At 38.3% G+C, this 20,816-nt stretch overlaps 1 protein-coding gene, 1 long non-coding RNA gene and 1 pseudogene across 6 annotated transcripts in view; 2 read left to right on the forward strand and 1 right to left on the reverse strand.

Annotated features, from left to right (window-relative positions):
* The window catches only part of TRIM33 (tripartite motif containing 33), a 133,156-nt gene that overhangs the window by 64,166 nt on the left and 48,174 nt on the right, over positions 1–20,816 (forward strand). For all 5 annotated transcript variants that reach the window (XR_014844458.1, XR_014844459.1, XM_085023530.1 and 2 more), the window contains 3 exons: positions 718–836; positions 1,258–1,402; positions 1,566–1,698. Coding sequence is in view for 2 of the 5 variants with exons in the window: in XM_021090006.2 (XP_020945665.1) it covers positions 718–836; positions 1,258–1,402; positions 1,566–1,698 (397 nt within the window). In the remaining 3 variants the exon portion in view is untranslated. The remainder of the gene's footprint in view (positions 1–717; positions 837–1,257; positions 1,403–1,565; positions 1,699–20,816) is intronic.
* On the forward strand, positions 6,525–9,383 carry LOC146404186 (uncharacterized). Its single transcript, XR_014844552.1, has 2 exons — positions 6,525–7,278; positions 7,464–9,383. It is a non-coding gene; the product is annotated as an uncharacterized LOC146404186 (long non-coding RNA).
* Positions 17,396–18,009, reverse strand: LOC146404187 (cytochrome c pseudogene; annotated as a pseudogene).

The following is a 20,816-nucleotide window of genomic DNA, read 5'->3' on the forward strand; positions in this document are numbered from 1 at the left end:
TGTAAGATGATAGATTGTATATTTCTGTTGCTGCTGTGACAAAATTACCATAAACTTAAGTGTATCAAAGTGTCTTAAAACAACATATATTTTATTCTCTTACTGTTCTTGGAGGCTCAAGTTTGAAATCAGTTTTACTGGGCTAGAGTCAAAGTGTCAGCAGTCTTGTTCCTTCTGGAGGCTCCGAGATGGATTCTCTCCTCTCTTCTCTCTCTGTATTCCTTGGCTTGTGTCTCCATCTCCAAAGCACATTAATCTCTGCTTTTATTATCAATTGCCTTCTCTTCTGTAGTCTAATCTTCTTCTACGTCCCTCTTAATATCCACCTGTGATGACACTTAGAGCCTATCAAATAATCCAGGACAGCATTCCCATCTCAAGAGCCTTAATTTAATCACATCTGTAAAATCCTTTTTGCTGTATAAGGTGACATAGTTTTCTAAGGATTAAGACCTGGATATCTTTTGGGGCCATTATTCAGCCAACCACATATTGTAATAAAGAAGAACCTTAAATTTTTTTTCATATTAATGCTTATTTTCTCTTAAATAGGTTATCATTTTTCCTCAATGGAATAAGATATTTTACTCAGCTCAGTCCTCATTTCTTTGTTCTTGCCTTTGATCTATATCAATGAGTAGTTTCTGTAGGCATTGTGCACAATTTCCTTATTTTTTTCTTGAAGAATATTTTTTTTAATGTTGTTTTGTGTTGTAGTTGGTGTGATACGGTGCCCAGTATGCCGCCAAGAATGCAGACAGATAGACCTTGTGGATAATTATTTTGTGAAAGATACATCTGAAGCTCCTAGCAGTTCTGATGAGAAATCAGAACAGGTATGCTTCTCAATTTTTCTTTATATTCCTATCTTGATAGCAAAATGTAAATTATAAGAAACACATATTTGGATTGTTACATAATTTAGGGTAGTATGCCTTAGTTTCATCTTTCAAATTGAAAATGAAGGATGTCTTTATTTTGTACCCTCATCAGACCTGGACAAATGAGATGAAAAGTCATAACTTAAAAATTGTAATCTTGTGTAGATTTTGTTTTCTGAGATTTAGGCTTTTACCTGCCTGAATGTTTGATCTGGAAGGGAAAGGATTTTGTCGAAGATAAATGGATAACAATAATTTTGTTCTGTTACTGTGAATTAGTATATTTGAGAGCAAATGTGAAAGTTTTCATCTTTTTATTTTGTGCATCTGTTATTTTGTAAATTTAATGTGGATTAGTATTTATTTTCTCCTTTAGGTATGTACTAGTTGTGAAGACAATGCAAGTGCAGTTGGCTTTTGTGTAGAATGTGGAGAATGGCTGTGTAAGACATGTATTGAAGCACATCAAAGAGTAAAATTCACTAAAGATCACTTGATCAGGAAGAAGGAAGATGTCTCAGGTAAGTTAGAAGCAATTTTAATGATTACTATTAATCTCCCTCTTTGGTCCCTAGAGCATTTCTACTTGTTTTTATAAGCTTTTGATACCAATATCAGTACGAATTTTAAAAGTTAGACAAAAATTTTGTTTAGTTTAAAAATGTATGTTTTATTTTATTACAGAGTCTGTTGGAGCATCTGGTCAGCGCCCTGTCTTCTGCCCTGTACACAAACAAGAGCAGTTGAAACTTTTCTGTGAAACATGTGATAGACTGACATGTAGAGACTGTCAGCTATTGGAACACAAAGAACATAGGTATAGAAGTCATAATTGCTTTTTCAAGAAATATTTTTAAAAGTTCTTATAAAACTAATTATTTTTCTTAAGGCGAATATTTCCCATAGTTTTGTTAGCATTTAAAAATTTTCAATTTCCTGGGAGTTCCATTGTGGCACACTGGAAACGAATCTGACTGGTATCCATGATGATGTGGGTTTGATCCCTGGCCTTGCTCAGTGGTTTGGGGATCCAGCGTTGCGGTGAGCTGTGGTCACAGATGTGGCTTGGATCCCAGGTTGCTGTGGCTGTGGTGTAGGCCTGCAGCTGCAGCTCCAACTTAACTTAGCCTGGGAACTTCCATATGCCACGGGGGCAGCCTTAAAAAGAAAAAAAAAAAAAAAAATTGTTTCCTGTATTTTATTTCTTGGAGAAAGATTTTTTTTTATAAATTTTTATAGATTTTAATATTCATATTCAATTGTCTTATGATATTGAAAATGTATCAGTGTATGGACTTGGTTTGCAAAAATGGACTTGTATTATTTCTTTATGTGCAATGTCTCTGGTTCAGATACACTTTTTTTCAAGTGTACTATAGTATTTAGGTTATGGACGATCATCTTAAAAATTAATATTTCAATTGATACCCAATTAATATTTCAACTGATACTGAATTTAACATCAAAGCATAAATACACTGATTTCATGTTAGATATACAGTTTGGAGTTACAAGCATCTAAGTAAGCATAGTTACTAATTCATTAGTATATAGCTTTTACCGTCAGAATACAATAGTATTCACCTATCACCAGCCTGTTACATCTAAATGTTCTGGAACTATTGAAATTTCTAGTCAGTTGTTAAGTTGGACTAACCATACTTAAATGTGTTGCTGTTGTTGGGTTTTTTTGGCCATATCCACAGCACATGGAAGTTCCTGGCCCAGGTATTGAATCCAAACCACAGCTGCTACCTACACCGAAGCTTCTCCCTATGCCACAGCTGCAACAACACCAGGTCCTTAACCTGCTGTGCTACAGTAGGAACTCCTTAAATGTGTATTTTAAACTGTAGAATGTCTTAGAGCTTTTAGTTTGTTAGAGTCATTGGAATTCATTAGAATCCTCTTGGGGGGGGGATACATTAATTCTAGTCAGTGACAATTATTGCATCTGTAGTTTGTGCCAGGCACTTTTCTGAATGCTGCATGTTGATTTAATTCACACCAGCTACCCATGAAGTGTTGGTACTGGTGTCTTGACTGTATTAGAGATGAGCGAGCCTACTCAGAGAAATATTTAGTAACCTATATGGGGTTTCACTATAAGTGGTAGATCCAGGATTTGAACATAGGCTGTTGGGACTCCAGACCTATTTTTTGCCCATGTGCTCTTTTTCTTCCATGTGGTCTTTGGAATATAGGATACAGTCTATGTATGGAATCTCTCAAACTTGACCACATAAAGGTAATGTTCTTTTTTCTTTTTCAAGGCACCTCTCACTGTAACCTTTGTATAGCAGCAAATGCTACTTTAAACTTCTTTATCCTTTTTTATAGAATGTTTCATTTTACCTGCAAATTGGCTTAATTTTTACTTGTGGTGACTCATCTTATAGATGCCTTCACCTCAGGGCCACATCATACCCTTATCTTGTAATCAATCTCAGTAACAAATTAAATTACTTTCTCACAGCTGAAGTTAGATCTTTGTGGCTTTTTAAATTGATGGTGCAAGGCAAAAAGAATAGGAACATGGCATCTTTTTTCCTGTAAAAGAATAGCTTCAACCACCCCTCTCTCCAAGTTTAACTACAATCTGACCTTCCTTTTCCTTCACCACGTTCCTTTACCACTTATATCCACGTCCTGCTTATATCTTAAATGTTCCTCTCTTTTCTTTAGCTCACGTTTTATAATTTTCCTAAATGGACTTTACAGAACCAATGTCATTGGACTCAAAAGGCTAGAGTCCTGGTACTACAGCAGATTTACAGTTTGTCTCCCTACTTGGGGTTGTATCTTGTCAAATTCATTCTGTCTGCATTGTTGCCAGTGTCATTTGGCTAACATATGATTGTGCCCCACCCCACCCCCTTTAAAGACACCTTTCATTGATACCGCATAGTCAGAGTTTAAAGTGTTCAGTATAGCATATCCATTTTTGAGTCTTTCCAGACTCTTTCTCTATACCATCTGTACAAAGTCAGGAAACGGACCTCAAGACTACCCTCTCTGCTGACACCAACAGAGTTCAGTAAACGTCCAAGGCGGGGGGAGGGATAACAGCAGGCAGTCCAGCTCATTGATACAATTTGTTATTACCTACTTCAATTAGAGTGGTCTTCTAAACAGGAAGCTCTTAGACTTCCCCTTGTGGCTCAGAGGTAAAGAACCTAACTAGTATCCATGAGGAGGTGGGTTTGATCCCTGGCCCTGTTCAGAAGGTTAAGGATCTGGCATTGCCACTAGCTGTGGTGTAGGTTGCAGACTTGGCTCAGATCCGGTGTTGCCATGGCTGTGGTGTAGGCAGGCTGCTACAGCTCTGATTAGACCCCTAGCCTGGGGGGGAGCTTCCATATGCAATGCGTGCAGCCCTAAAAAGACAAAAACCAAACCAAAACAAAAAACTCAAAAAAACTCTGCAGGATGCTCTCTGTTCACCTTGGAACTGCCATCTGTAAACCAAGCAGCCCTTTGTTGGCTAACAGAGAGAGCTGTTTATACAGCACCACCTATGTGATCATACAGCATTCAGCAGCTCCTCGGGTGGTTCTAAAGTCATATTTAGGGGAAAAGAGGCCAACTACCTGCTCATAAATACAATAAATACTTATTTGCATCCTCCTCGTTTCATGTTTCTTCATAAACCATCTCTATTTATGTGGAACTTTTTTGGGTCCTGTCTTCCTTATTAGAGTGTTCTTCCATCACCTAAGACTGAGTATTTCAGGTTTCAGGGTTATTTTATGTCTTTCAGTCAGAGTCAAACTTAATCAATATCCAATATCAAGCTAGTAATTTTCCTCTAAATGACATATTTTATCATGTCATTCCAGAAATTTTCCAGTCCCAAATCCTGGTGGATCTCTGCTGAATGGCACTCAGAGGTTTTGTTTTTCTTTTTGTCTTTTTGCCATTTCTTGGGCCACTCCTGCGGCACAAGGAGGTTCCCAGGCTAAGGGTCTAATCGGAGCTGTAGCCACCAGCTTACGCCAGAGCCACAGCAACACGGGATCCAAGCCGCGTCTGTGACCCACACCACAGCTCACGGCAACGCAAGATCGTTAACCCACTGAGCAAGGGCGGGGATCGAACCCGCAACCTCATGGTTCCTAGTCGGATTCGTTAACCACTGTGCCACGACGGGAACTCCGGTACTCAGAGATTTTTGCCATAAGTTTGAATCTGCATGAGTATGTGTTGCTGACACTTCCTAAATCATGTCTGTGTGTGTGGATCATAGGGGCTTAAAAGCATCAGGAGAGAGACTGTTTTTTTCAGTTCAGAATGGCATGCTTTGTTTGGGCCCCTGTTCAGAAATGACTGTCTTTTGGGTGGTTGTGTTGATTGGAGTCTTGTTGTCAAGAATTTTTATTGGAATCTGTCATGTAGATGTAGTTCACTGTCCATGTGACTGATCTGCCCCAGCCCCTCCTGAAGTTGAGTTGATATTTGTTTAACCCCAAGACCCTACTATAAATAATATCATTAACATGTGGCCTGAGGCCCCAAGTAAACAAAGATACTTTTATCAGGCAGTATATTTCAAGGACTTAGAGATGCCTGCCCAGCAGCTGAGGGCAAAGGCCAGACCTCTCTTTGGGCAAGATTAAATTCTTTACTACATAATCTGCTATCTCCTATTTCCACTCTTACAGTAGGAAACCCCGTTTAAAACTTGTCTGCCTTTACAAATGCTGTTTCTTAACTTACAGAACAGTGTCAGGACAACCAGTTAACCTTAAAGCCAGTTCACTTCTGTGTGTTGTCTTCCCTAACACTTTTGTTCTGTCTTACCCACCCCATTTTCCTGTCTGGACTTAAGGCCTTTTACGAGTAGTTCTTTAGGGGCTCAGTTTCTCACATGCTTGTTGATCAGTTTGGGTTTCCCACCACTTCTTGAGTCACTCATCCAATTGTGATAATTAATATTTTCTTAGAAAATCATCTATTTAGTAGAGATTTTAAAAACATATTCGCTTAGAAATTTTACAAAAATCTGTGGTTATATCTCCTTCTTGTTTATAATGTTGAATAGCTGAATTCGTTTCCATATTCTTTATTAGCCTAGCCATAGATTTGAGTCTTTTATTGGTAATTTTAGTTCTCTAGTATTTGAAATCATTTATTCTGTTTTTTTAAAAGGTATTCTAATCCTCGCAGTTCTCTTTTTATTCTTTCTTTGGCTTGATTTTGTTGTACTTTCTTAGATTCTTACGTTGAATCTTGACCTTATTCAAAGGATGTGCATTTTTCTTTGATTAAAATTTAGCTTCGGGAGTTCCTGTCATGGCTCAGGGGAAACGAATCTGACTAGTATCCTAGTATCCATGAGGATGTGGATTCCATAGTTGACTTTACTCAGTGGGTTGGGGATCCAGGGTTGCCGTGAGCTGTGGTGTAGATTGCAGATGTAGCTTGGATCCCACGTTGCTGAGGCTGTGGTATAGGCTAGCAGCTGTATCTCTGATTCGACCCCTAGCCTGGGAGCTTCCATATGCCACAAATGCGGTCCTAAAATACAAAACAAACAAACAAAAAACAAACAAAATTTAGCTTCAGAGATCCTATTGTGGCACAGTAGAAATGAACACTTCTGTTATCCATGAGGATATGGGGTCAATCCCTGGCCTCACTCAGTGGGTTAAGGATCTGGCGTTGCTGTGAGCTGTGGTGTAGGTTGAAGATGTGGCTCAGATCCCATGTTGCTGTGGCTGTAGAGTAGGCCAGCAGCTGTAGCTCCGTTTCCACCCCTAGCCCAGGAACTTCCATATTCCGCAGGCTCGGCCCTAAAAACCAAAAAAAAAGAAAAGAAAAAAATTTAGCTTTATTCCATAATCATTCTCAATTTAAATACTCTAAAGTTATAGAGTTTGGGGTCCTCTTTTTTTAAGGTGATTGCTACATAGTTTAGTGATGCAGATAATGAACTCTGGTTTGTGTGCATATATATCTTTCAAATGGAGAAAACATAGTACCAGCTTTGTAAAGGTGGCTTTGAAGATTGAACTGAGAATTGTACCTGTAAAGTGCTTAGCACAGTAAGTGCTCAGTAACAGTCTAACTATTGTTACTAACATTGTGACCTATACATTTCCTTTTTTCTCTTTTTTTAAAAAAAGCACTTTATTGAGGTCTTGGGTTTTTTTTTTTGACTTCATAAGTTGTTTTCAAAAAGGAAAGCATCTTTAGAACTTGATGAAACACTGTACCTCAAAGCATGACATCATTTCTAGCTAAACTATGGGGTTTTCCCTCTTTCCTTTAGTAATTCTGTTCATAGTAAATGAATAAACCATGTATAGACTTATTTTTCTATTTTTTTGTCTTTTTTTTAGCGCCACACCTGGGGCATATGGAAGTTCCCAAGCTAGATAGAGGTCAAATCAGAGCTGTAGCTACCGGCCTGCATCACAGCCACAGCAACACCAGATCCGAGCCAGGTCTGCAGCCTACACCACAGCTCACGGCAACGCCGGATCCTTAACCCACTGAGTGAGTCCAGGGATTGAACCCGCCTCCTCGTGGATACTAGTCAGATTCGTTACCGCCGAGCCATGATGGGAACTCCCTGTATAGATTTATAAAAGACAAGAATGAGAGAAGAGGAGTTCCCATTGTGGCTCAGCAGAAACGAGTCTGACTAGTATCCGTGAGGAGGAGGGTTTGATCCATGGCCTCGCTCAGTGGGTTAAGAATCCATTGTTTCTGTAAGCTGTGGTATATAGGTCGCAGATGAGGCTCAGCTCTGCTGTGGTTGTGGCTGTGGCTGTTGCTGTGGCTGGCAGCTGCAGCTCCTATTCAACCCAGCCCAGGAACTTCATATGCCACAGGTATAGCCCTAAAAAGAGAAAAAAAAAGAAAAGGAATGAGAGAAGAGTCACCAGTGGAAATCAGGGAAATGGATGTTGGATCTGGTAATTGACCTAGTAGACTAAAACCCAAGGGCATGAAAATGAGTTATAAAGGAAGCCATTTGATGTATTTCCCAGAAACCTATGGTGATTCAGGGTCTGTCACAAAAGTTGGCTTATTCTCTGGATGAATAAGATCAGAGGCTCTGGACTTGAGGAATATAGAGCTAGATGGAGGGAGGGTGGGGATGAGTGCACTGAGCTGTGGACCTTCATTTACCCCGACTTGCTTCCAGATTGCCAGAGTGACCCTTTTTCCATTTCACTACTCTTCTCTATCTTGCTTTCTGGAATTAGAGGCCTTTTTACTCTCTGGAGAAAGTGAATAATTGGGAGAGGCCCATTTCTGATTAAAAAGTACCTTATAGTAAAGCCTGATAGTTTCTAAGTTCTGCTCTCTGTCTCATACATGATTCTAAGCAGTCTTACAGTATATTTAAATATAAATAGATATGGATGGAAGGATCATCCGACATTTGAGTGCAGCCATTGTCATATGCCAAACATTGTGGGATAGTTGAGAATTCTCAACTTTTTTTCTTTTTTTTTTTTTGGCTTCTTAGGGCCACACCTGTGGCATGTGGAATTTCCCAGTGAGGGGTCGAATCAGAACTGCAGCTGCTGGCCTAAACTTCAGCCACAGCAGTGAGGGATCCGAGCCAAGTTTGCAACCTACACCACAGCTAGCAGGAAGGCCAGGGATTGCACTCACATTCTCAAGGATACTAGTTGGGTTCGTAACCTGATGAGCTGCAACGGGAACTTGAGAGAATTCTCAACTTTTCTGTTTTGTCTGGCTTCAGATATAGAGACTGGAAAAGCTAAGTGTTTCCGTTCTCAGCATTCTTGGCATTGGGGTACCTCTGATCCACAGTTTATGCCCCTAAAATACAAGCAGAGTTCTGTGTTGTGGGTGATTTTCAGAAAGTTTGCCTTCCTGATAAAGGGATAGATAGTGCTCGTGGGGCGTAGAGTATAGGTCATAGCTGTGGCCGCCATTTTCCTTCCTGGAATTTGGATGTGGAACTTGGAGCTCTGCTGCATTATTTACTCATGAGGGTAAAGCCAAGATCATCTCAGAGATTCTAACTTTGATGTTGTTGAACTACACTGTCATCTGCCTACATTCGTCTTGTTATATGAGCAACTATTAGTCACTACAACTGTGCATGTTTCCGATTGACACAGCTATCCACATGAAAGGGTATGAAAGGACATAATATAGAACAAAGGAAATGTGAAATAAAAATTATGATGTTCTGAAAAATATGACAAGGTATTGGCCACAAATTAAGGACACAATCTCTACAAGAGGTCATTAAAATAAGAAAGAGCTCTTAGAAGTATGATAGCTAAAAGAATTTATAGGTTTGATAAATAAATTCTAGTTAGTCTCCTAGAAGATAAAAAGATTTTTTAAAAGATTGGGAGTTCCCATTGAGCCTCAGTGGGTTGAGAACCTGACTAGTATACATGAGGATGTGGGTTTGATCCCTGGCTTGCTCAGTGGGTTAAGGATCCAGTGTTGCTGAGGCTGTCGTGTAGGCCAGCGGCTATAGCTCTGGTTTGACCCCTAGCCCAGGTACTTTCATATGCCACAGGTATGGCCCTAAAAAGGAAAAAAAAAAAAAAAAAGAAAGACACAATTAAAAAAAAATTACATTATAAGAGATCAACTGCCAACCAGTGTGAATTACAGAAATTTTAGAAATTGGCATTCCCCCTGTGGCGCAACAGGATCAGTAGCCTCTCTGAAGGTCTGTGACTTACACCACAGTTCATGGCAACACCAGATCCTTAACCCACAGAGCGAGGCCAGGGATCAAACCCATATCCTCATTGATGCTAGTCGGATTTGTAACCTGCTTGAGCCACAATGGGAACTCCCCTTAAAAAAATTTTTTTTCCAGCCATCTTTTAAGTTGAAACCTTTGTTAGTATTTAACTTACATCCACTTTCGGCTTTTTAAGGTATACCTCTTTATTGTTTTCAGTGATTGCTCTAGGGCAGATGGTATGCAGCTTTAACTTAAAGCCTACTTAAAATAGTGTACTGTTTTCTCACTTCACAAATATAATAATCTTAAATTTATTGTAAGATTAATTTTAAAATTATTGTCAGATTAATTTTACAAAATTTTGTAAGATTATTATATTCAGTTTTAAATCCTCAAACCTGTTAATGCCATATCATTTACTCATAAATGCATTATGAACCTTACCTTATAATTTTTTTAATGTTTAGTCTTTTATGGAAATTATGAGAGGAGAAAATAAAAGCCTAGTCTTGTATATTTACCCAATTATTACCATTACTATTTCTCTACATCTCTTACGTTCCTTTGTCCTGAAAAAATATTCTTCACCATTTCTTGTTTTTTAGGCCTGCAGGCGGTGAACACTCTCAGTTTCTGCTCATTGGAACATCATTAGTTTAGAAGGATGTTTGCACTATTTATAGAATTCTGGATTGACAGTTTTTTTCTTCAACATTTAGAAGCTGTCATTACTTTGTATTGTGGCCGTCTTTGTTTTTCATTATAGGATTCTTACTGTTCTTGCCTGAATGTTGTCTGGCTGTTCTCTGACTGTTTTCAAGATTTTTCTCTGTGAGTTCCCTTTGTTGTTCAGCAGTTAGGAACCCAACCAGTATCCATGGGGATGCAGGTTTGATCCCTGGCCTTTAGTGAGTAAGGATCTGGCATTGCCATGAGCTGTGGTGTAGGTCATAGACACGGCTCAGATCTGGCATTGCTGTGGCTGTGGTGTAGATTGGCAGCTGAAGCTCTGATTTGACCCCTGGCCTGGGAACTTCCTATGCTGTAGGTGCAGCCCTAAGGAAAAAAAGATTTTTCTCTGTTTCATTGGTCTTCACCATTTGACCATGATGTTTTTAGGTATATATTTCATTTTTTTTTACCCTCTGTATGGTTGACTGAACTTGTTGTATCTTTAAGTTTGTAGTTCTCATCAAATTTGGAAAGTTAGGCATTTAAAAAATTTCTCTCCACATTCTTACTGTCCTCTGGGACTCTAGTTACATGTGTATTAGACCTTTGATTTTGTCACACAGGCCCCTGAAGCTATGTTCATTTTCCTTTAGTCTAGTTTCTCCCCTCTTTAGGCTTGATAACTTTTCATTTGTATTTATTTTCACTCACCATTTCTTCAGTCATATTTCTTTTGCTACAGTGAATTATTTCATTTTAGTTATTGTATTTTTCTAGAATTCACTTTTTAAATTTTTAAAAAATTATATTTATGTGTGTGTGTGTGTATGTATATATATATGTGTGTATATATATATTTTGTTTGTTTGTTTGTTTTTTAATGGCCGCATCCACGGCAGGCATATGGAAGTTCCCAGGCTAGGGGTCAAATTAGAGCTTGGTCTGTGACCTAAACCACAGCTCACTGCAACACTGGATCCTTAACCCATGGAGCAAGGCCAGGGATCAAACTTGCATCCTCATGGATATCAGTCGGGCTCATTACCTCTGAGCCACTACAGGAACTCCCTGTTTTATTTTATATTTTTTATGGCCACATCCACAGCATATGGAGGTTCCAGGGCCAGGGATTGAATCAGTGCTGCAGCTGTGGCAGTGCCAGAGCCTTTAACCCACTACGCTTGTTGGGGAATCAAACCCACACCTCCACAGGGACTTGAGCTGCTGCAGTCAGATTCTTAACCCACTGCACCACAGTAGCTCAGGTAGTCCCAAACCCTGATTTCTGCCTCCTCCGCTCAGACAGACATCTATGCTCTGCTTGGTCTCCAGCCTTCTGTGCTGTCATCGTATAATTGTCTATAGATAGAGAGGTGCTCTCTAAAGAATTGCAGGATTTCTCTGCCTGTAACAATGATTAAATATAGTTGTTTCATGTATTTCTGTCTTGTTTTTTAGTTTTTGGTGGCAGGGCTAGTCTGCTACCAGTTATTTTGTCATGTTTAAGAGTGGAAGCCACCTTTGCTCCACCTTAATATTTTTTATCCCTGATTATAATTTTTTGTATAGTTAGAGAAGGGTGTTTGTAGATTGTTTCTTGACAGTGGTTTAAAAGAGAGTGGTTCATAGATTCTAAATCAGACATTTTTGTCAAAGAATAAGATAGTTTATAGTGATGGTCATTTGAATGGAACTATATAAGTGAAATTTCTCTGAAATATTGTCCTAAAGAAATAGCTTTTCTTGGAATTAGGCTTTTGTTTTTTATTTTTGATTATGTCCCTAGCATTTGGAAGTTTCCTGGGCCAGGCGTTGAACCCATGCCACAGCAATTACTGAAGCCACAGCAGTGACAGTCCCAGATCCTTAACCTGTTAGGCCACCAGGGAACTTCAGAATTAGGCCTTTAAGTTTTAAAAAAATGCATAGATGGAGTTCCCATCGTGGCTCAGTGGTTAACAAATCCGACTAGGAACCACGAGGTGGGTTCGATCCGTGGCCTTGCTCAGTGGGTTAAGGATCCGTCATTGTTGTGAGCTGTGGTGTAGGTTGCAGACGCGGCTCGGATCCTGTGTGGCTGTGGCTGTGGTGTAGCCGGCGGCTACAGCTCCGATTCGACCCCTAGCCTGGGAACCTACATATGCTGTGGTTGCTGCCCTAAAAAGCAAAAAAAAAAAAAAAAAGCATAGATGGATGAATGGATAGATTAACTTGAGCAGATATTTTCAATCTTATATGTATGTTAGAACTACCTAGAGATATTTAAATACAATATTGATCCCTTAGTCTGACTCTACACTGGTTAAATAAGAATCTTAGATGACATCCTAAGTATCAGCTGTTTTTTACAGTATAGGAAGAGTAACAGTAAATCACCCCAGGTGGTTTTTGTTATTCAGCGAAGGTTGAAGACCAGTACTTTAGAAGAACTTTCGTCAAATTCAGTTTTTTTGTTTGTTTGGCCACGCTGGCAGCATGCAGAAGTTCCCAGGCCAGGGATCCCAGCCACAGCAGTCTCAATGCTGGATCCTTAACCCACTGAACCTGCCAGGAAACTCCCAAACTCGGTTTTAAGTTTTGCTGTAAATTCCTCTAAAGTTCAAAAAGGTTTTTCAGATGTGATCCAGATAGCTGGTAAAAGTGACATATAAATTCATACCTGCTATCAGTCTTCTCAGGAAGGGCTATGCAAACAAATCAAGATTTCCTATTCAAACACTTTGTTTTCATGAGGCATATTGTCAGAGAAAAAGCAGCTTTTTAAATTGAACTTGAATTAATTAAAAGACATTCTCAATAAATACCTGACAGGTTAAAAAAGTAAGTAAATAAATTGAACTTAATTCAATATTCATTCAACTCATTTGTTCATTGGTAGTTGAGTGCTCACCACATATTATGTACCATGTTAGCCGATGACCGTACAGCAATATAAAAACTGAGACTATCCTTGCTGTTTTTTGAAGGTTGTTTTTTTTTTTTTTTTTTTTTTTTTTTAAGGGTGCTCCTGTGGCATATGGAAGTTCCCAGGCTAGGGGTTGAATTGGAGTTGCAGCTGCCAGCCTGCACTACAACCATGGCAATGCCGTATCCTTAACGCACTGAGCAAGGCCAGGGATTGAACTTGCATCTTCATGGATTCTAGTCGGATTTGTAACATGCTAAGCCACAACAGGAGCTCCGGATTTTGAAGTTTAGTAGTCCAGATGAGACTTGAGATTGAGTATATTGTTCAGTAGTAGTTCGTTTAGCAATTACATCCAAAAATAGAGTTAATTCATTTTGATTTTACTGAAAAAAGCCTTGTTAATTTTAGTATCATCTTTGTGGGTCTGTCAAGCTATTAGAGAAACTCATAGGCTCAGTGAATCAGTCACCTGGCAGAATGATTGCTTACAACTAGAAAGAGAAGAATTGGCTATGGTTAAGTATTAGCTTGAAAAAGAGAGAGAAGATTTGAGAAAGAAACATGTTAGGAATCATCAGTTATCCATTTGGCAAAGACACAGATAGCTTGAGAACTATGTTGGTAAAAATGTTAACTGGTAAAATTACTATAAAAGTAAAAACTGAATTGGTTGGTCATTTTCCTTTGTAGCAATGCAAACCTGCCTTTCATGTATATGTTTGTTTTTTTAGGGCTGTAGGTGTGGCATATGGAAATTCCTAGGCTGGGGTCAAATTGGAACTACAGCTGACAGCCTACACCACAGCAATGCCAGATCCGGGCCTTGTCTGTGAGTTATACCACAGGTTATGGCAATGCTGGGTCCTTAACCCACTGAGCAGGGACAGGGACTGAACATGCATCCCCAGGGATACTAGTTGGGTTGGTTTCCGCTAAGCCACAACAGGAACTCCTCATCTCTGATCTTGGTATGGCTGGCTCTTATCTTTGAGATCTTAGCATAAATGTCACTTTCATGAACTGATTTTTCTATAGCCAATTTAGAATGTTTAACCACTGATGTCTTCTCTATCACATCACTATTAAATTTTGATTTTCTCAATAAATAGAGTGCAAAAAAAGAAAGAAGAGGACCCGTTTTTGTCTTGTTCCTGTGATATTTGTACCATTTGAATGCCTCTGGCCAGTAGAAAAAATTTATTGCATATCAATAATGGCTGCATACTTTAAAAAGTTTTAAAATCACAAGATATATGTGAAAAGTGTATATACACACACACAGAAAAGTATCTAAAAATAGTTTAAAGAATAACTAAAATATCCTTAAAAATCCAGGTTTTTGTTTTTTATTTTACCATCTACTTGGTAAGTGGAACTGTTAGGTATTTTAGCTTTGTGAAAAAAATTGCTGAGATGCTAAATGGCATCATGATCTGAGAAAGTTTGAGAACCTCTTGGCTATAGTTAATCCATCCTTTTACTGATAGTAATTTATGTTGTTTCTCCTCTTGGCTAGTATGAAAAATAAGAACATTCCTTCATGTCTCCAGGGATACTTGTGCATGTGTTTCTCTAAGGATAGGTATTTTGGATAGGAACTTTGTGGTTATATTTATTTTTTAATATAGATTCAGATTCTTTGTCATTCAGGTTTTCTTTTTTTTGCTATTTCTTGGGCCTCTCCCGTGGCATATGGAGGTTCCCAGGCTAGGGGTCGAATCGGGGTTGCAGCCACCGGCCTACGCCAGAACCACAGCAACGCTGTATCCGAGCCGCGTCTGCAACCTACACCACAGCTCACAGCAACACTGGATCATTAACCCACTGAGCAAGGGCAGGGACCGAACCCGCAACCTCATGGTTCCTAGTTGGATTTGTTAACCACTGCGCCACGACGGGAACTCCTTTTTTTTTTTTTTTTTTGTATTTCTTCTTATATCAATTTTACAAAGTTATATTTTTTCTATAGATTTGTCCATTTTATTTAAAACTTCAAGTTTCTTGATACCAGGATTTTTTTTCCCCCTTCTTTTTTGGCTGCTTCGGGGCGTATGGAGTTCTTGGGGGCAGGGATCAAATTCAAGCCATGGTTGTCACCGGTGGCAACCCGCTGTGCTGGGCTGGGGATAGAACCTGTGTCCTGGTGCTACAGAGATGCCACCAATCCCGTTGCGCCACAGTGGGAACTCTGATACCAGGTTTTAGTAATATTTTTTTAATGACTTCATGTTTATATTGATGGTGACTTTTTTTTTTTTGCTTTTTAGGGCCGCACCTGTGGCATATGGAGTTACCCAGGCTAGGGGTCTAATCAGAGCTACAACTGCTGGCCTGCACCACAGCTCACGGCAACGCCAGATCCTTAACCCACTGAGCGAGGCCAGGGATCAAACCCCCAAGCTCATGGTTCCTAGTCAGATTTGTTTCTGCTGCGCCACAATGGGAACTCCGATGGTGACCTGTTTTTAATCCCTGATATTATTTGTGCCTTTTCTGTTTTTTCTTGATCAGTCTTTTCACAGATTTGTCAATATTAGTCTTTTCACAGATTTGTCAATATTAGTCTTTTCAAAGAACCAACTTTTGGCTCGTTGATCTCTACAAAGTTTTATTTTCTTCCTCATTATTTTCTGTTTTCATCCTAATTTATTCCTTCTACTTTCTTTGGTTTTATTTTTCGTTTCTTTCTTTTTTTAACCTTCTTGAGTTGAATGCTTGTGTTATTAAATTTCATCCTTTTTTCCCAATAAATATTAATTTCCTATTAAGTACTGCCATAGCCCTGTCTCACATTTTGATAAATGGTATTTTAACAGTTCAATTTAAAATATTTTCTGGTTGCCATTATAATTTCTTTTTTGAACAATGGCTAGGTTATAGAATAGCTTTTTAATTTCCAAACACATGGAAAGCGTACTTTTTTTTTTTTTTTTTTTTTTTTTTGTCTTTTTGCCATTTCTTGGGCCGCTCCCATGGCATATGGAGGTTCCCAGGCTAGGGGTCTAATCGAAGCTGTAGCTGCCGGCCTACGCCAGAGCCACAGCAACGCGGGGTCCGAGCCGAGAATGTGACCTACACCACAGCTCATGGCAACGCCGGATCCTTAACCCACTGAGCAAGGGCAGGGATCAAACCCGCAACCTCATGGTTCCTAGTCGGATTCGTTAACCACTGCGCCACGACGGGAACTCCTTTTTTTTTTTTTTTTTTTTTTTTTTAAGTTTTAATTTGTTTGCATTTTATTTAAAATATGTGGCTTGTATGATTTCAGTCCTTTGAAGTTTGTTAACACTTTATGGCCTAGTGCGCCCATTGGTGAACTGTGACCTGTAGACCAAATCCATTCATGCTATCGTGGCTTCTCTTTTCACTGTGAAGGCAGAGGAACAGTTGAGCAGTTGTGATAGAGGCCTTTGGGTCTGCAGACTTAAAAATATGTACCATCTGGACCTTTACCAGATTGCTGACCTTTGCCCTAGTATAAAATTAGTTTCTTTAAAGGTTCTGTGTACATTTGATGAGAATGTATATTGTACTTTAGGGTACAGTTTCTGTGTTCAGGTGTAGTAGTCTTCAGATATGTCTTATTCTGTCTATATCCTCAGGTCTTCTGTTTGTTACTAAGAGACATGTTAAAATCTCAATTATGATTCTGAATTTCTTCAGTTATTGTTTTATCACTGCTTGCTTTCTATGTATTTAAGGTATGTTGTCAGGAACATACATACCTAAAATTTGAGTTGATCTCTATCTCCTAACGTATTAGCCTTGAATTTTATTGTTTGTAGGCTTTCTTTTTGTGTGTGAGAGAGATGCTAAATATTCTTTATTTGATGCTGTACCACACTAAAATGACTTTCAATAAGTAAAAGGCAAAAGGCCGTATTTTAGATATAGAGAATTTTAATGAAATTGGCATAGTTAAGACATTGTGGACATTGTCATTTTATCTTCAGCTCTTGCCTTAATAGGCTAGTGAACACAACTTGAAACACAGGTAAATCTTGCTCTTTTGTATGAGACAGTGAAGGGTTCGTCTCAGTATTTAAATATATTAATATAACCAGGTGTAGAAATCTAAATGTAAAACCAATCTCCTATAGGTTTTGAGAAGGTATTCACCTTTCATCTTCCTGAAAAGTTTAACATTCCATATTGAAGTTTAATTGTCTCTTTAGAAGGGGAAAACCATGATAGTAGCACTTGTTGAACTGGAATTACTACTAAAATTCAAAAAGCTGATGATAGTCATTTAGCCACAAGCCAATCTTATTTAAGTCAGGACTCTCCAATAGAAACATTCCATCAGCCATACATGATCTGAATTCTAGTGTGTGAGATCAGTTTAAATATGGTACATGTATAAAAGTCATGAGACATTTCGGTCTTGTAATAAATAAGGCGGTGGCCAACTATTACTAATGGTAGCTTTTTTGAGATAAGCTACCAAGTCTTCCCTTTCTCCCTTCTTCTTAATGCTGGCAAGGATCATTTTTGTTTCAGGGATGTACTTCTTGTGATTCTCCAAGTGCTCCATCAGCGTCTCCTCTCCCCAGGTGGTGCCTTTGTTCTTGTTGGCATCTGTGTAAGAGAATCCAACAACCTGATCTGTATTTCACCCAAACAGACCATGGAGGTTCAGCCCAGTCCTGTGCTTGACTCTCTCCTCCACAGTGTAACACTGAGCACACGTCTAGACAAAAATCTTTGTGCCCCTCTCAACATCACCCATTTTTAAGTTGTTCTTTCCTTGAGTGTGACAGAAAAGTGCTGCAAGCTTTCTTTTGTTTAATAATTGTGTCATATATCTTTTCCTTTAATATTTGCTTTTTGCTTTGCTCTTATCCTTCTGTTCTGGATTTGTTGCTTATGAACAAATATGGTTAGATTTTTCAAAGTCCATCCTGAGAATCTTTACCCTTTAGCTTAATTAGTTAATGTAAGTATTTTGACTATTGTACATCATGGGCTTGAACTGCATAGTGTGCTTATATGTGGATATTTTCAATAGTTAATACTACAGTACTGCATGGTCTGGTTGCTTGAATCCATGGATGCAGAGGAACCATGAATTTGGAGAGCTGACTATAAGTTATATACATGTTAACCCATACATTGTTCAAGGTTCAGCTGTACTTATGTTTTCACTTAAATCTACCATTTCATCATTGCTTATTTTTCTTCCCGTTTTAGTTTAGTTTCTCATTTTTTTCTTCTTTTGGATTGGCTAAGTATTTTTCATAATTCTGTTTTCCCCATTTTACTAGTTTCAAAGTTATTTGTAGTGTTTTGTTCTCTTACATGTTAGTTTAGAAACTACAGTATGTACAATCAAAGTCTGAACTTGGTATAATCACCCATTGCCTCATAATTTTAGACCACTTTAAAAATTCATTCCTGGGAGTTCCTATGTGGCTCGGTTGGTTAAACATCCACCATTGTCACTGCAGTGGCTCAGGTTGCTGTATGGCTTGGGTTTTATCCCTGTCCTGAGAACTTACACATGCCTTGGGTGTGCCCCCCCCCCAAAACAAAACCAAAAAAACCCCACTCCACTCCCCCCAAAAAACTGCTAGAGCTCATCAATGAGTTGAGTAAAGTTGCAGGATACAAAATTAATATACAAAAATCTGTTGCATTTCTATACACTAATAAGTAACTATCAGAAAGGGAAATTAAGGAAACAATCTCATTTACAGATGCATCAAAAAGAATAAAATACCTAGGAATAAATGGAGTGAGGAAGTAAAAACCTGTACTCAGAAAACTATTGGACACTGGTAAAATAAATTGAAGAGGGCACAACAGATGGAAAGGTACACCATAGTCATAGATTGGAAGAGTCAGTATTGTTAAAATTGTTAATAATGTTGCTCTCTAGAGAATCTCAGCAACCCCTATCAAAATACCAAAGGCATTTTTCACAGAACTCAGATAAAACACAAAAGACCTCACATGACCAGAACAGTCTGAGAAAGAATAGATCTGAGTATTAAACTCCTTGACTGTTCACTATATTATGGGGCTACAACAAACAAGCAATATGGCACTAGCACAAAACCAGAACACAGATCAGTGAAACAGAACAATGAGCTCAGAATAAATCCAAGTATTTCTGGTCAGTCTAAAGCAAAGTAGACAAGAATATGCAATGGAGAAAAGATAGTCTCTTCAGGTAAATGGTGCTGGGAAAACTGGACAGCTCCATGTAAAAGAAAGAAAATAGATCATTCTCTGACATCATATATAAATATAAACTCAAAATGGATTAAAAACCTAAATATAAGACCAAAAACCATAAAACTAGAACAACAAAACATAAGCAGAACACTTTGATGTAGATCATAGCAGTATTTCTTTGGATCCGTCCCCAAAGGCAAAGGAAACAAAAGCAAAAAAATAAACAGATGAGTTCCAATTAAACTTGAAAGCTTTTGCACAACAAAAGAAACTGTCAACAAAACAAAAAGACAACATACTGAACCAGAGAAAATATAAGTGAAAGGACCACTAAGCTGTTAATGTCCAAAGTATATAAACAGCTCATACAACCCAAAATCAAAGGAAACCCCCCCCCAAACAAGCAACCTGCTCAACATTGTTAATCATCAGAGAAATGCAAATCTGAGTCACAATAAGATAATCACCTCACACCTGTCAGAATGGCTGTTATCAAAAAGACCTCAAATAATACATGTTGGTAAGGATGTGGAGAAAAGGGAACCCTCTTATACTGTTTATAGGAATGTAAATTGGTATAGCCACTGTGGAAAAAAAATATGGAGATTTCTCAAAAAACTAAAAATAGAACTACCATATGATGTAGCCATTCTACTCTTAGGTATATATCTGAAAAAAGAATGGAAACACTAATTTGAGAAGACATATGTACTCCAATATTCATAGCAGTGTTGTTTACAGTGGTCAAGTTATGAAAGTAACCTGAGTGTCCACCTGCATATGAAGAGGAAACAGTATGTATCTGTGCAGTAAGATTGACAAATACCGTATGATATCACTTACATGTGAAATCTTAAAAAAAAACCAAAGTAGTGAACATAACAAAGCAACAGACTCCCAGGTATAGAGAAATAGTGCTTTACCAGTGAGAAGGAAGAGGGGAGGGGCAAGCTAGGGGTAGGGGATTAAGAGGTACAAACTACTATGTATAAAATAAGCTGCAAGGATGTATTGAACAGCACAGGGAATATAGCCAATGTTTTATAATAGCTATAAATGGAGTATAACCTTTTAAAATTGTGAATCACTGTGTTGTACACCTGCAAGTATAATATTGTACATCAATTATACTTCAATTAAAAAATGAATTTATTCCTCTCTCTCGTTTACACTCCTTGTAATCTTCATGTATTCTTTTGTTTTCTTATCCCTGCTCAATGTACTGTTATTGATTTTACATAGTTTTAGATATGTGGTTTTAGCTTTATCTCACTTTTTTTACCCCTATTTTTTTCCCTTCTTGCTTCTCAGTCAGTCCCTCTTCCTTGCCTGAAGTTTATAAAGTCCACTGGTATTTTTGTTTTAGTTCATTTAAAAATGGCTCCCATTTGCTTTCATTTTTTTTGAAAAATACTTTGCTGTATATAGCATTTTATGTATAGATTGTTGATTTTTTTGTTGTTGTTAGCACATTGGTTAT

This window comes from Sus scrofa, chromosome 4 (assembly GCF_054392235.1).
Source record: "Sus scrofa isolate SSC_HxYL_T2T_F1_AM1 chromosome 4, Sscrofa_HxYL_maternal_Yorkshire_Landrace_v2.0, whole genome shotgun sequence".
NCBI lineage: Eukaryota > Metazoa > Chordata > Mammalia > Artiodactyla > Suidae > Sus > Sus scrofa.